Source organism: Aethalodelphis obliquidens, unplaced genomic scaffold (assembly GCF_003676395.1).
Source record: "Aethalodelphis obliquidens isolate GAN/ISIS:26980383/991018 unplaced genomic scaffold, ASM367639v1 scaffold12, whole genome shotgun sequence".
NCBI lineage: Eukaryota > Metazoa > Chordata > Mammalia > Artiodactyla > Delphinidae > Aethalodelphis > Aethalodelphis obliquidens.
In genome coordinates this window covers 9,644,081-9,660,168 of record NW_020837956.1, presented here as the reverse complement: position 1 = coordinate 9,660,168, position 16,088 = coordinate 9,644,081, and the positions used below count along the sequence as shown (strand labels likewise).

The 16,088-nt window shown below is 36.7% G+C and overlaps 1 protein-coding gene across 9 annotated transcripts in view; it reads left to right on the top strand.

The window, feature by feature from the left end:
* Positions 1-16,088, top strand: part of EML4 (EMAP like 4) — a 154,710-nt gene that overhangs the window by 63,905 nt on the left and 74,717 nt on the right. For all 9 annotated transcript variants that reach the window (XM_027113289.1, XM_027113285.1, XM_027113282.1 and 6 more), the window contains exon 2: positions 4,820-5,002. In XM_027113289.1, coding sequence (XP_026969090.1) covers positions 4,820-5,002 — 183 coding nt within the window. The remainder of the gene's footprint in view (positions 1-4,819; positions 5,003-16,088) is intronic.

Sequence of the window (16,088 nt, the reverse complement as noted above, 5' to 3'; positions counted from 1 at the left end):
TGGCAATTTATTTGTAGTTCATATTTTAACCCTCAAGGCTAGAAACTATTTTGAGAAGGAGCAAGGAAATAAGAGACTACCACAGTATAAGGAAAAGGAATCAATGTACTTGCATCAAGAAGGGGGAGTGGAATTAAGCCCCCAGAAAATAGATACATTTACTGAACATGTGTATTCTTAAAAAGTTTATTGTGAATGCCCATGTGGTACATTAGAGATTGGGAGAGAAAAACATAACAAAGTTTTGAAAATGGAAGGAGCAAGAGTGATGGGTTCTATTGAGTCATCTGAGGAAGGAGCGCTAACTCCAGTTTGCTGCGTGCCCAGGAGTAACTCACCTAATTTCACAGTCTTAGTTTACTTATCTATAAAATGGCAGTAGGGGCTGTTGATCTTTAAGATAGTCTCTGTTCTAGCTTTTATAATCAATGAATGCAAATTTAAGTTAATTGCCTTATGCTCTGATATGTTCCTTTATGAAATTGGAGTACTGTGTCTGAAGGAAACTTGCTTTAAGAAATTAAGCTTCAGAAGCACTGTATATTAGCTTAAATATAAGTTTAAATAACATATGAAAAGTAACATATGATACATTTTTGTGAAATTCAAATAATATAGAAATACACTAAAAAGCAAAAATTTCCCTTTACCCTTATCCTTCTAATCCCACTTTCCGAGTCAAAAGTAACCCAATTACCAGTTTGATGTGTATGCTTCTAGACTTTTTTCTATGTGTACATTATAGACATATATAAATACGAAGTTTTTTGTTTATTTTTTAGAAGTATGTTTCGGTGTGTGTGTGTTTCAATAAATTATTTAGTACATGTTGTTCCCCAATTTGCTTATTTACTCCACTTGAGTCGTCTTATAGATCTTTCAAACTTCTGGTTTATATACTTATTGTTTTTAATTGCATGGCTTTCTGTGGTGTGAACATATAGCTTATTAACTCCATCCAGGGACTTTAGGTCATTTCCAATTTTGTAGCAATAATAAACAGTGTAGTAAAGAACACCACTATACAAAATAGTAACTTACTGAACCCTCACTGTATGACAGTGCTGTGCATTATTTCACCTAATAATCTCAAACCTGAGATAAGTACTAATTAGCATGAAAAAATTACATGGGGAAACCAGTCACAGAGCTGGTAAGTAGCAAACAGATTTATTCAGGCAGTGTAACACCAGAATTTATGCACAATTCTACTTGCCTCTGAAAAGGTGAAGGGCCAAGATATTAGGATATTACAGGGTTTCAGGGCTATAATCAACTACTATGCCACTTTGCATCTCTGTTGTTGCTGTTGCCTTAGCTTGAGTGATCCTGTAATTGATCATTCAAACTGGGAAAATTTAGAGAGAAAGAAGGAACGTTATAATATTTTTACTGAGTTAGCAGACATGTTTGTCCTGGACAAATCGAGACACATGAACACCTTACTCCTAGCCTAGGCCACCTTCACCTTTCACACGGGTTACTGCATTACCCTCCTGCCTGTTCTCCTTACATTTACTCTTATTCTGTTCCAATCCATTCTCTCACAGAAACCAAAATAACCTTTTTAAAACAGAAATCTGATTATATCACTTCATAGTTTAAACCCTGTCTGGCTTTGTGAAAGAATATATTTATTCGGTCCTCCTGTGATTATTGTTAAGATGCAGCATGAAATAGAGTAAAGGGCACTTAAACTGAGTCAGGAGTCCTCTGTTTGAGTTTCAGATATCAAGACTAGTTTGGTGACCTTGGGCAAGCTATTTAACTTCTCAAGCTGTTTCCTCAAATACAAAATACAGATAGACTGAGGAGAGGGATGAGGTCATAAACAGGAAAGGTACTATATAAATGCAGGACATTGTTAATAGTTAACTTTTTGCTTGTTATGGCCTTTGAAAAATTGTCCTTGTATCTTATCACAGTATCTAGCAGGTTGTGGTAGGATTTTTACAAGCTGAACCACCTTTCATGTGACTGTCCAAGTTTTACAAAATAAAAACTTTAGTCATTTTTTAAAAAATCAAAGTCTGTAAAAGTTAAGTGACTTACCAAAAGTAAAAGCTAGTTACCATGCTGGTACTAAAACCCAGGACTATACCCTTGGCATTATAGTCTGATAATCTTTCCACTAGCCTTTGCTGCCTTCTCAAAAGAATTAAGGAGATCATGTGTTTATAAAAATCACATAAATATTTTACCTGTGATTATAATTTAGATATATAACCCACCTTTCATAAATTAAGAACAATTTAGAAAGGCATATCTGTATAATTTACTGACTTAATCAGGACCTTTGGCTTACAAGTGATGGCTTGTAAAAAGAGAGTTTATTAGGTTACATAATTAGCTAAAAGAAATATTAGAATAGCTCTCAGAATTGAAGGTCCAGGGCTTCAGAGACTAGAACTGGAACTCAGGGCAGACAAGACTCTTTATCACTGACAGCCCTAGGTCTGTGTGTCCTTATAGTTGATAAACCAAGAAGGATGGGCTACACCTCTCTCTCTCTCTCTCTGAAATTTGGGAGAACTCCATTTGGCCTAACCCATATCTCACAACCATTTTATGCTAGTATTAGGTTGAAGCATATGAAATTACCAATAGTCCTATTTTTACCAACTAAAAAGGTCACTTCCTTTGCTTCAACCTATTAATAGTGCAGGGTGGTAGAGAGGAGAATGAGGCATCCTAGATTGACAGCCCTAATGGAACCTCAAAAACTGGTGGAGTTCCACAAAACAGCTGGTGTTCTCCTACCAGAAGAAGGAAAATAGGAAAGTATTCTGGGCAGACAAATATAATAGTAACCATAGTGTAACACACATACAGAGTATGGATTAGCTAGAATTCAGCTAGAACACTCTGGAAATGAAAAAGACCTCAAACATAAAAACTTCTAAAAGAAGAAGCTGAATTGTTCTTATTAGTCCTTTTCTTAAGCATCTCAAAGTTTGACATATCTGCCTTTTATGTAATACATGGGCCCAAAGCTCTCAAATGATACTTTTTGTACTTTGAAGTTGTGTGTTAAACATTTATTGAATGTCGGACATGTCCTGGGTACCTTCCTCATAACAATATTTAAAGACAAAGAAACTGAGGTTCAAAGAGGTAAAATAACTTTCCTAAGATTACACAACTGATTAACTATGGTACTAGAATTTGAAGTCTGAATTGAAGATAAAACCCAACTTTTCCTTCCATTCCAGTACTTCTCCAAATATTGTCATTGAAATACCTCTAAAGACAGAAGAGAGTACATATGTATGCCTGAGCTGTCTGTAGGCATATAAGGTCTTAAATATGAATATGTTTAGGCATATAAGGTCTTAAATATGAATATGTTTACTGCTCCATAATAAAGGGTGATAACTTTGGTTTTAAAATGCTGAGGGTTTTGTTGTTGTTATTTTATTTATTTATTTTTTTTGCGGTACGCGGGCCTCTCACTGTTGTGGCCTCTCCCGATGTGGAGCACAGGCACCGGACGCGCCGGCTCAGCGGCCATGGCTCACAGGCCCAGCCGCTCCACGGCATGTGGGATCCTCCCAGACCGGGGCACGAACCCGTGTCCCCTGCATCGGCAGGCGGACTCTCAACCACTGCGCCACCAGAGAAGCCCTGTTGTTGTTATTTTTAACTCAAACTTTGAGTTAAATTGTCTGCTTAAGATGTCTGACACATTATCTCAATATGAGAAAAATGGCACACTATGTGTGTGAATGACTGACCCAGTATATCTCACTTAGGTCAAACCATTCTTCTGTGAGAACCTAATTTCCCCCCTGAATTTTCCTGCTTATAGTGAATTAGCCAATAGCAATTGATCTTTTATAAACATTTGGATTCAGATTGATCTAACAAAGTAGTGTACTCTCAAGTTACATAGCTTTGGAAGTAGTTTGTAATTGCTGTGTTACAGCCGAACTTTATTTTGTCGTTGTTCTTGTTACATACCTAAGGCAGATATTAGCTATGTGCTGTATAGAAACCACCTTTTTTTTTAAAGAGAGGTTGAGGCATTGGGGAGAGAGAAGGAGCAGCAACAAGTCTTTTACTAATTATGTAGCCATATTTGGGGGGGGGAGATTCGGAGTATAATAATAAAGATAGAAGTAAAGAATGCTTTCTGATCATTGATGCTGAATCTGATACATAAAGCAAAATTGAAGTGATTTGTACTCCTTATTTTCATAAATAATTATGATAATGATATAATAAGTAAGAAGGATGCTTTTGGGCTTCCCTGGTGGCACAGTGGTTGAGAGTCCGCCTGCCGATGCAGGGGACACGGGTTCGTGCCCCGGTCCGGGAAGATCCCACATGCCGCGGAGCGGCTGGGCCCGTGAGCCATGGCCGCTGAGCCTGCGGGTCCGGAGCCTGTGCTCCGCGGCGGGAGAGGCCACAACAGTGAGAGGCCCGCGTACCGCAAAAAAAAAAAAAAAGAAAAGAAAAGAAGAAGGATGCTTTGAATAGTTTACAGTCTTGCAAGTTTCCAAATGTCTACAGAGTGATATATTTAGGGAACATTTTGGTGAAAAAACTATTAAGGTGATGGTATAATATATGGAAAATTTGACTATGGGAAAATTTTCATAATTTTAATTACATGTCAGGTGTATTAACTTTTACTATTTTAAATTAGTTCAAGTAGCTATGAAAATCTTTACAGAAATTAATCTGTGCAAAAACAATTTTTTTTTCAATTTTTCTCATCTTTTAAAAGACTTATCTGGTATAGTTTTTCTTATATGTCATTAGATTCTTTCTTAAGAAGTTTACTTTAAAAATATTCCATATTTTCTTTTCTTTATAGATGATAGTATTTCTGCTGCAAGTACTTCTGATGTTCAAGATCGCCTCTCAGCCCTTGAGTTACGAGTTCAACAACAAGAAGATGAAATCACTGTGCTAAAGGCAGCTTTGGCTGATGTTTTGAGGCGTCTTACAATCTCTGAAGATCATGTAGCCTCAGTGAAAAAATCAGTCCCAAGTAAAGGTAATTAAGTGTGTTGTAAGTAGGAAGAGTTTTGCTTTTTGCAACATTTTCTTTGAAATAATATATTAAACGTGTATTTTTTCAGTGACATTAAGATTGGGAATATAAAACTATAGTTTCTCTTTTGGATTACTTATGACTATAGTTTATTTTCCATTTCCTTTTTCTTCATCCGTAAGAAATTCTGAAAGTTTATTATTTTAAATTGGGAATTTTGGGGTAATGCCACTGATTGTACTTACTGGCTTTTATGTCATAGTGTTTGTGTGAATTTAGTATCTTTCAACTACATAACAAACTTACTGAGTGCAGAGGGGGTGGGATGAACTGGGAGATTTGGATTGACATATATACACTAATATGTATAAAATTGATAACTAATAAGAACCTGGTGGCGCAGTGGTTAAGAATCCGCCTGCAAATACAGGGGACACGGGTTAGAGCCCTGGCTTGGGAGGATCCCACATGCTGCAGAGCACCTAAGCCCATGTGCCACAGCTACTGAGCCTGCGCTCTAGAGCCCGTGAGCCACAGCTATTGAGCCCTCGTGCCACAACTACTGAAGCCCACGCACCTAGAGCCCGTGCTCCACAGGAGAAGCCACCACAATGAGAAGCCCGTGCACTGCAACAAAGACCCAACACAGCCAAAAAATAAATTAATTAAAAAGAAAAAGAGAACCTGCTGTATAAAATAAAATTAAATTCAAAATTAAATTTACTGAGGGCAGGAACTGGATCATCTTTTTGTGTCTCCCATAGACTTCACATTGTATGTTGAACATAGCAGGTAGGCACTCATACTTTTTAAATGAACTCTCTTATCATTACAGAAAGGATTTAAAGCATTATAGTTCATATAGCTTCATTCTAAGCCTGTGGTCATTAGTCAGCAGAATCATGAAGAATTTAATTTAAACTCTGAAACTTACTGCCAACCCCAGTTCAATGGAAATTTTAACTTCTAGACATTGGGGATTTTCACAGACTGGAATAAACTGTTATCAGGACCTTGTTACTCTGAGTTTGGAGCAGATGTCATGTAGCTTTTCTCTTCTTCCAGCCACCCAGAAGGAATCTTAAATTCTTTAACATTAATCAAACAGTCAAACATATCATTTCATATATCTCACTGATTTCTTGGTAGAGAAGAGTAGATGGACATAGGCATGATTATCCCCATTTGGCAATGGGAAAAGGAAAAGATTCATCAGCTTACCTCTCTACTGTAATATGTCAACGCAGATGATTAACCTAGGGAGGAGTCTTACATAACTTCTAGGTTTTAGCTGGAGATTAGATAGTTAACCAGAATATGAGGAGCAGATGTGGAAGAAAGATTATGAATTCAGTTTCCGAATGTTGAGTTTGAGGTATGTGTGGTGTATAGATAGATACCTGTTGATAGCTGAATTATAGGTCTAGTGCTCAGGCTAGTCTTGGTTAGGAATAAAAATTTGGGAATGTTCAGCTTATGGATGATAGTTGAAGCCATAGAAGGAGGATGTAAAACAAGAAAGTGGCTCAGGGTAGTTCTTTCAGGAGCTCCAATATTTCAGCATAGCAAAGAAAGAGTGATTCATGTTGCCAGCTGCTACAAAAAGGTCAAGTAAAACAAAGACTGAGAGGTGACCATTGGATTTGACATTTATGAGAATATTAGAAACCTCTCCAAAAGGAATTTTAGTGGAGTGATAGGATTACAAATCTAATTGCAGTATTTTGAGAAGCAGGAATTGAGGAGAACTCCGGAATTAAAAGCAGCAACTGTAGCCAGCCACTTTTTTCAGAAAATTAACCTGAGTGGGGAAGAGGGTAGTAGAAGAGGATGCTAAATCGAAGACCAGTTTTAATTATTTTTATTTTTAAGACATTATAGACTGTAGCAGAAAAATACATTGAGGACAAAAAGGCAGCAGAGAGGAAGATGATGTTGGTGAGGGAGGGGTGGTGGTAATTGAGGCAAGTTTCCTGAGAGTTTGAGAAGGGATGTTAGAGCAAGTTAAAAACTATTAGTCTTAGATGGAAAAAAGACTACTTCTGAATATTGAGACATCCATTCCAATAGAATGGAAAGAGATAAAACTAAGTGGAGATTGATATATATTCACAGTTGTCAGGGCTAGAAGTTTCATTCCTTATCACTTTCTCCTCAGGAGATAGTGATGCCATTTAGGAAAGTAAGGCAGTTCCTTGCTGGTGAAAAAAAAAGGCAGTCGACATTTGGAATGGTAAGAGAGTAGAAAATGGAAGGCCACAGACATGAAAGAAATGCTCAGGGACCCTGAGGGTACTGGCTACCGAGTTGTGAAACTTTGAGGGAGGGGCATTCATTCTGCCTGGTTTTCTGATTCCCATTCTCATACCTCCCACCCTCCAGCACTCCAGGCCTTTGTGTTAATAGTGGAGAGTTAGATAGCAGGATGGTTCTTTTCCATTACTGGTTAGTAGGATAAATGTGTCAGTGGCATGGGATAAGTAAGGGACCTGAGAGTTTGGCAAAAGACTTGATTGAAACCACTTTGGTTAATAATGTTATAAGTGAGTTTTTAATTTTTTGAGAACCAACTTTGAGGATTGCCAAGATCAAGCCAGGAAAAAAAAACTTATTTGGTTATAAATTGATTTTTCTAAGAGAATTCTAGAGTTGTTAGAGTATTAATGTATACGGGCTTTACAGGGAAGGTAAACTGTACATAAAGAGAGAAGAACAGGTTTCTATAATTAATATGTGTACCCTCAGGTTCTGGCTCTTTATTAAAGTATTTTTAAATCCTATAAGACAAAATGATATAGTATTTGGTTATTATCTCATTTTAAAAGCTTATTTTAAATAATTTGTATTAACCTACAATTTAAAAAAATTTTATTACGCTAAAACAGTAGTACATTATAATCTTGTGTTGAGAAAAAAACGTTTTCTCTCATTGTTTATTTACTAAGGTATTTCAGTAAAGAAATATTTATAGAGAAATTTAAAGACTGCTCTTTTTTTAATTTGGCATGCAGACGATATTTTGTATGACACATCAGTTCCTTAGCACCTACCTGTTTCAGTTTCATGAAGTACAAATACAGTTTAAATAGCTGGAGTTCCTATCCCCTAGGAACATACTTTCTGTAAGTTGTCCTTTTCTAGTTGTCATTCATAAATCCTTTGTCTGTAAAGTGAATTTAGAATCAGTTTTGTTACAGGCTCTTTAGTGGAGATTTATCCAGTTCTGGAGCCACCTGCAGCTTCTACATTGGAACATTTTCTTTCCACATAGTACCGGCTCTTACTTCTTATTAATAACTTTATTAATTAGAGAGATACTAAGTTCCTTTCCATTAATTCTATGTCATAAGTTTACTTTGACTGCCATTCTTATAATATGCTGATGTGGTTCACATTTTGAAATGGAGTCCACTAGTGAATATTCTTTAAGTTACTTTGTTACCTTAGACACAGACTTTGAATTGCTGGATATAAAATGGATTGCTGGGGAGAAGATTGATTATATAATAATTTGGGGAAATATTATTTAAGAAATGAGCATAATTCATTAAGGATTAACCACTGGATTTCCCATTAGTGAAAAAACTTGCCTGACCAGTTATGTTCTGTAATATTGATATTAACACATCAAGAGAAATACATATTTAAAGTTTTGTTAATTTTATTATTTGCAATTCTAAACAGCTTTATCTTGAAATTTATATATAGTATACTATAGAAAGTAATTGGAAAAGAAATATTAAGTGATTCTTCACTATTGTCATTTGTATGTAACCTTAAAAAGATCAACCATCAGTTTTGACAAAACAGGATTAATATATTAATGGTATAAATATTTGGAATAAACACTTTAAGCAAAGTATTTTCTAACAAATGAAAAAAATATTTTTGAAAAAATTTTTTTTAAAAACAATGAAATTATTTTGCAGGGATTTTGTATTTTCTCCTTCAATTAAAAAGTAAATTAAGGCTTCCCTGGTGACGCAGTGGTTGAGAGTCTGCCTGCTGATGCAGGGGACACGGGTTCGTGCCCCGGTCCGGGAAGGTCCCACATGCCGCAGAGCGGCTGGGCCTGTGAGCCATGGCCACTGAGCCTGCGCGTCCAGAGCCTGTGCTCCGCAACGGGAGAGGCCAAAAAAGAGAGAGGCCCGCGTAATGAAAAAAAAAAAAAAAAAAAAAAAGTAAATTAATATAATGTTATATGTCAATTATACCTCAATTTTTAAAAAAAAAAAAAAGTAAAAATCATTTCTGATACTGTAGAAAAATTTTATATGGAAATGTTTTAGTCCCTTGTGAAATTAGAATTTGTAGTATTCACTTTCACACAAATTACTGACAGGACAGTAATCACTACCATCTTCTTAAGATATTTAGAATTTCTAGAGGATTTTTCTTTAGAGGGGAGACTAAACTACCATAGGTAAATAGGTGGAAACCTTTTATGAAGCTGTGCTTAAAAGTATAGGTCAGCTTCCTTATTGATGAAGACAGGTATTACAGTTTTGCTAGGTGGTGGTGATATGGAAACATGATTTGGCTTCAGGTATGGCTAAAACTAAATGTGTATGCTAATGGGTTAACGACATTCTCTGTCATTTCATAGTAGTATTGCCATTCAGTAAATCCCAAAATCAGAAACACACCTAACTAGTCATTTCAGTATTTTTAGTTCTGTTCTTTTAGTTTGTCCTCTCCAGTGTGCCAGCAGTATTAAAAGCTAAACCCCATTTTTTCTTGAATATATTATATCAGACACTTAGGTAGAAAGTTTTCCCAATAGTTTTTAAGGTGGCCAGTCATTTAAATTTCTCATGTACCTTCTCTTCTCTTGGAGAATTCTTTCCTTTTGACGGCATATGTTCATAATATATGCACCAGTTGCAGCTGAATCCTTGCCAAAAGAAAAAAAATTACCTGTACTTTGGAGCAAAAGGGAAGGCCCAGGGAACACTCTGGCAGTTTTAACTGCCAGGAAGACAAATTATGTCACAGCTGGTGCCTGGGAAACCCATTAAGACCTCTTGGGGTGACCAAATGAATGTAATTTGAGAATACAACCCAGTGGCAATATGTGAAGACAAGCTGTTAGTACATAGAGGTATAAAAGCACAGGAGTCAAATTATCTGAAGGTGGGAAACTGTCATTTTAAACCAGGAAGCTGCTGGTAAACCAGAAATATCAAGCACTGTGACTGCTACTTGAGAAATGAGAGAGCCCAGAGGAAAAATTTAAATTTGGAGGATGTCTGTTCTCCCCCAAAAAATATTCCTAATTATATAGACTGTGGGATAGTGTACAGGCACAGATCCGTATCATTTGGCTCTTACTCCAAATAACATTTGGGAGAAGACAGGGATTGTCATGAGTTTGCTGTAAGTGTTGTTAATAAGTAAATTACATTAATCAGGTTAGAAGGTGTGAATTTCCTTGGTGGGGCCCTTAGGATAAAATGATTCATACTTATGGTAGGGGGTGGGAGAGTATCTTATTATTTTGACAACAGATCAAAGACTTCTAAGCTGCTCTTTGTATATGACAGTAAATGGGTGGATATTGCCTCAGACCAGGCAGCAATTACCATTTACAGAGCTCCATTTCTCTATGAGAGTCAAATGCTCTTTGGTCATTTCTTCTCAAAATATACTTTAAAAAAATGAGGCAAGAGAACTAAAGTACACCTTCCTGTGAAACAAGAGGAAAGGAGAAAAGTACACATAAAACTCTAAATGGAAAAGATAAAATTTGATGAAGTACATGTAGTCCTCAATATTTCCAAAGAATGAAGCAAAGTAATTGACAGATTGAAAAAGGTGGCACAGAGCTTGAAAATGTGAAGAGAGTGGAAGAGGTATGCAGTTGGAGCTCTGGGGCATATGATAGGGAATCTGAGAAAAAAGATTTTGAGTGTTAACTAAAGTTCTTCCTTCATAGACCATCTTTACCCTTCTCCTAATAAAAAATTTTCCCATTCTTTAGGGCCTCAAATTAATTCCTGAAAATGATCTATTTTTTGTCTCTTGTTAGAATTGTTTTAAAATTTTATTATATGTTTCTTTTGGTATATATGTTTCTTTTGGTTGCTCCCGCTGGATTATAAACTATTTGGAGGCAGGGACAGTTTCTTACATAACTAGCCTTAGAATGACTCAATAAATGTTTGTTGAATTAAATGTGGGAAACAGAAAGTTATAGAAGTAGGAAGTTATTTTAAAAATTGCTCTTTGGATGGAGGGATTGGGATAGATGCAAGAATAAGAGGATATTACAGATGAGGGTAGCAAGATGGATTTCAGATGTGCAACATATGCAGCAGTCCCTAGTGGTAACTTTACTGTGTGATTCTGGAGTTCAGTGAAATTCATTAGCATTTAGGAACTGTCAGGCTAAGGTATCAGAAAGTTCATCTGCTTAGGTCTATCATCAAGGAATATAAACAATAATGATTAGTATTCTTATTTCATGATAAAGTAAGATAAAGTATAAAATTTATCATTGGCCTTCAACCCTGGCCTTATAATGGTTAAAACAAACTGTGATTAAAACTAAATTAGTACCTTCCTGGTTTATAGACTTTTAGCCTAAATTTCTCTTATTTCAGCTGGGTTGCTGCTCAGAAATTGAACTACTTTTGTACCTTTGGTTACTAGAGGTTGCTTCCAGTCTTGCAGGCTGATCTTTGAGAGCGTTGTGGCTCAGACTTTATAATGCCCAAGGCTTGGGGGAGAGGGATGTATATGTACAAGCATATATACATGTGATATATATAGCTAATGATGCATTCTAGTTATATATTTGTGTACTGCATAATCATTTTTACGCTCCTTTCTTCCAGTTAGGTTCCTAATATTCTAAATTTCAAAGAATATACTTTAGACTTCTCAGGTGACAATCACTCACCCACGTTCCTTTTTGTTTTCTGCACCTGCTTTACTTAACTCATTGCCTCTACCTTGGGAGATCATTCACTCTTTTATCCAAATACTAAGGATTCCCAGTACTGAGAGTTATCAGAAATTAAACTGTAGGATGGAAAATGACCATGAAAATCTTATTTTGGTCTTTTCTTGCTATTTATGTAAATATCTGGGGACCTTGATGATTTAATACTGCTCTCTGCTTAGAATTTCCTTTCCCCCTGCTCCATCTGGTGAATTCCTATCTGTTATCCCGGCAAAGCTCAAAATGTCACTCTCCACAAGGCAGAATTATTTCTTTCCACTTACTTACCATTCCTTCTTCCTGGACTCAAATCTTGATTTCACTACCTATTACAGTATAACCTTGAGCATGTTAATAATCTCTCTAGGCTTCAGTTTTTTTCATCAGCAAAACTGTAATGATAATAGTAAATCCCTTTCAGGATTATAGTGAAGATTAAAGGACTTAATTATAAAGTACTTAGGATAACAATGCTTAGCACTCAGCAAGTGCTTGATAATTAATATTACTTCACATCACTTACTGTATTGACAGTTGTCTCTTTCCTTCATCTTTTCAATGCACTAGGCACTGTTTTAGGTGATGGAGATTAAAGAAATAAAAGATACTGACTTTTGCCTCCACAGGGCCTTAGGTAAAGTGAGAAGACAGCTAAGTCAGTAATTATAAAACTATATAATAATTGGCATTAAAAAGGTAAATTTAGGGTGTTGTGGGAGCTCCTAACCGAAACTGGAGTTGAAGGTTCCTTGCAGGAGATGAAATCAGCCATTCATCTTCCTTCATGGTCTTAACATCCACTTATTGGTGCCAGTTCCCAAATTGTTAATCTATATTCTAGACTTGAGCACTTAAGAATTATCTTTCTACTTATTAGATTGTACTGCTTGTATGTCCCTCAGAATTCATAAATGTAAAATTTCCCCAAACTGAAATCATCTTTTAAGCCCTAAATATTTCTTAAAACTGCCTCCTCCTTTCCATTTATGCTACCTAGCTCTTGTTTCAGGTCCCCATCGTGCTATGCTTAGACCACTGCCCTGAAATCTGCTCTTCACATAGCCACTAGGATTTCTCTAAATGTATATTGAAGTCTTTTTTTCAGCTTAAAACCCTTTGGTGGTCTCTATTTCCTATAGATAAAATCTCCATGATCTAACTCCTGCTTACCTCTACCATCTGGACTTTCCTCTACCATCTGGACTCTGCCCTTTCTTGTTCTGCGTTCTCACCACATAAAGAGCTTTTTGTCTACCCTGCCCCCATGCCATACACACTTACATACCCCACTTTACTGTTACCTTCTTTCTGTTCCTTTACACACACTGGAATAAGATCCCAGTATTTCATCACCTCCCTTTTACCTGGATATCTCTTACTTATTCCTTAAGACTTTGTTCTGCATTTTTTTCTAGGAAGCCTTTCTTGAGCTCTGTGTCTCTAATCATCCTTACAGAATTATGTGTCTTTTCTTTGTGATGATTTCTTTTATGATCACTTTGTTCTTGTACTTACCACATGTTTTCATTGCTAGTGTGATTCTCTTGCAAGATTTTAATTCCTTGATGCCCTGGCTCCCTTATATTCTCTTGAAAACAAAAGACTAGGATAATAATAGGCCCTGAGTAAATATTTGATGGGTAGATGGATGATGAATATATGTTAATTTAGGCAAGCAGGGATGACTAGCATATGCCAGAGAGAAGGACCATCCAGGTGCAGAGCGCAGGGGAGTAAAAGTACTTAGTTTAGGAGTTCAGAATAAACTGAAGCATGAGGTGTGAGGTTGGGAGTGTCAAAAAGTGAGCCTCAACTGGTGGAGAGGGCCCATAGTGAAAGGTTTTCTTATGCCTTGCTAAGGAATTTAGTTTTTATCCTGAGGAGACTGGAGCTCCATTAAAGGATTTTAAATTGAAGAATGACAGGTAGAGTTACACTAATCCATTAATTCTAAGATGGCTATATTTCTTGCATTTTAACATCTCTGGAATTACAATGCATCTTACTATTGATTATGTCTTACAGTTCTCATAAGTGACACTTCTTTCTAATGCTGTTTGTGATAATGGTACATATAACAATTGATGTCATATTATTTCAAAGATATACAGCTTGTTTTAGATAGATATTCTGGCATGGTGTACAGAATGCATTAAGAGCAAGGTAATAGTACTGCTAGAAGGGAGAATAGAGAAACTGAACATAACCCGGAAGAGAAATTTGAGGCAGTAGTGGTGAAGATGCATTCATTTAGTCATTTAGATATTAAGTGCTTTCTAGGATTCAAGCACAGTGCTAAGCATGGGGATATATGCAAGGATCACAAAACAGGTAAGGTTTCCAGATAGATTACAGATAATTATAAATGGTTAAGTCAAAATGGATTGTAGACCTCAGTGTGAGGACTAAAACCATTAAAAATTGCACTTCCCTGGTGGTGCAGTGGTTAAGAATCCATCTGCCAATGCAGGGGACATGGGTTTGATCCCTGGTCTGGGAAGATCCCACATGACGTGGAGCAGCTAAGCCCATGCGCCACAACTACTGAAGCCACCGCAATGAGAAGCCTGTGTGCTGCAGTAAAGTGTAGCCCCCTCTTGCTGCGACTAGAGAAAGCCTGCACGCAGCCACCAAGACCCAACGCAGCCATAAATAAATAAAGGCAAATCTATCTATCTATATATATACTGTATTATTCCATTTATATAAAATTTTAGAAAATGCAAACTATAGTGATAGGAAGTAGATCAGTGGTTGCCTGGGGACAAGAGTGAGGGAGGGAGAGATGGATTACAGAGGGGCTCAAGGAAACTTTCGAGACTTATGGCCATGTTCACTATCCTGATTGTGGTGATTGTTTCACAGGCATATATGTATGTATGTATGTCAAAACCTACATATATGTATGTCAAAACCATACACTTTATATATGTGCAACTTATTGTATGTCGGTTTTATCTCAACAGAACTGGGGGGAATATTTTTTTAAAGAGTTACAGATGCAACAGAGGACTTAGTCACCCACTGAATGTTGGCAGTAAGGAAATGGAGGAATCAAACCTGATTTCTTGTTTTCTGGTTCGTACAGAGAATGGGTGGTAATGTCTTTCACCAAGAATAAAGTATATCACAGAGTACCAGTTTTTGTTTTGTTTGGTGGGAGGAAGGACACAGACATTCATGGGGAGATGTTCAATAGCAGTTAGATATAAAAAATAATGAGAAGGGTATGATGGTAACAAGATAACTGAAGAGTCAAGATACAAAATCTGAGCAAGAAAAGAGTATCCAGCAAATGAGAGAAGAAATGGTCAGAGCTAAGAAGAAATTCAGGCAAGGGCAATGTCCTAGAAACTAAGGACATTGTCCTTACCTAAATACTGTCCTTGCCTGAATAGTCAGCAATATTAGATGCTGAAGAAAAGTTGAACAAGATAAGGACTGAAAAATACCCATTGAATTTAGTGGAAAAAAAGTCATTGGTGATCTTGGCAAGAAAACTTTCTGTGAAGTGGTTAGACGATAACCAGATTGCAGAAGGTTGAGGTACAGATAGGAAAGTGTAGACCACTGACTCTTTTCCAAATACTTTATTAGACTTGGAATGGGGGTGGGTGGGTGCATATGTCAGGGGTGGGGTGATTAGGGGGAATACAGAATCGAGGAGTTATTTTGAGTGTACAGTCACTATTAGTATCCACAGGGGATTGGTTCCAGGACCCCTGAGGGCGGATGCTCAAAATCCTAGGATGCTCAAGTCCCTGATATTAAAATGGCATAGTATAGTTGGCCCACGACTTGAGCATCTGTGGATTTTGGTATCCATGTGGGAGGGGGGTGTCCTGGAACCAATCCCCCATGGATGCCGAGGGACAACTATGTATTTATAAATTATACATATATACAGAATTATGTATATATATGTTGAACAATGCCAGTAACTTGCTGGTGTTTAGCAAATAGAATACCTACAGGTTATTAAATTCTAAATGAGTTACAGAGGACTTATTACTCCTCATGCAAATTGTGACCATAAACAGAATATTTAGAAACTGAAGAGAGTATCCCATTTATACTAACTGGGAGAATGTGTTTGTTTTTCTGTTGGAGACAATTGCTAGCTTGGTGTGCATGAAATACAAGCTC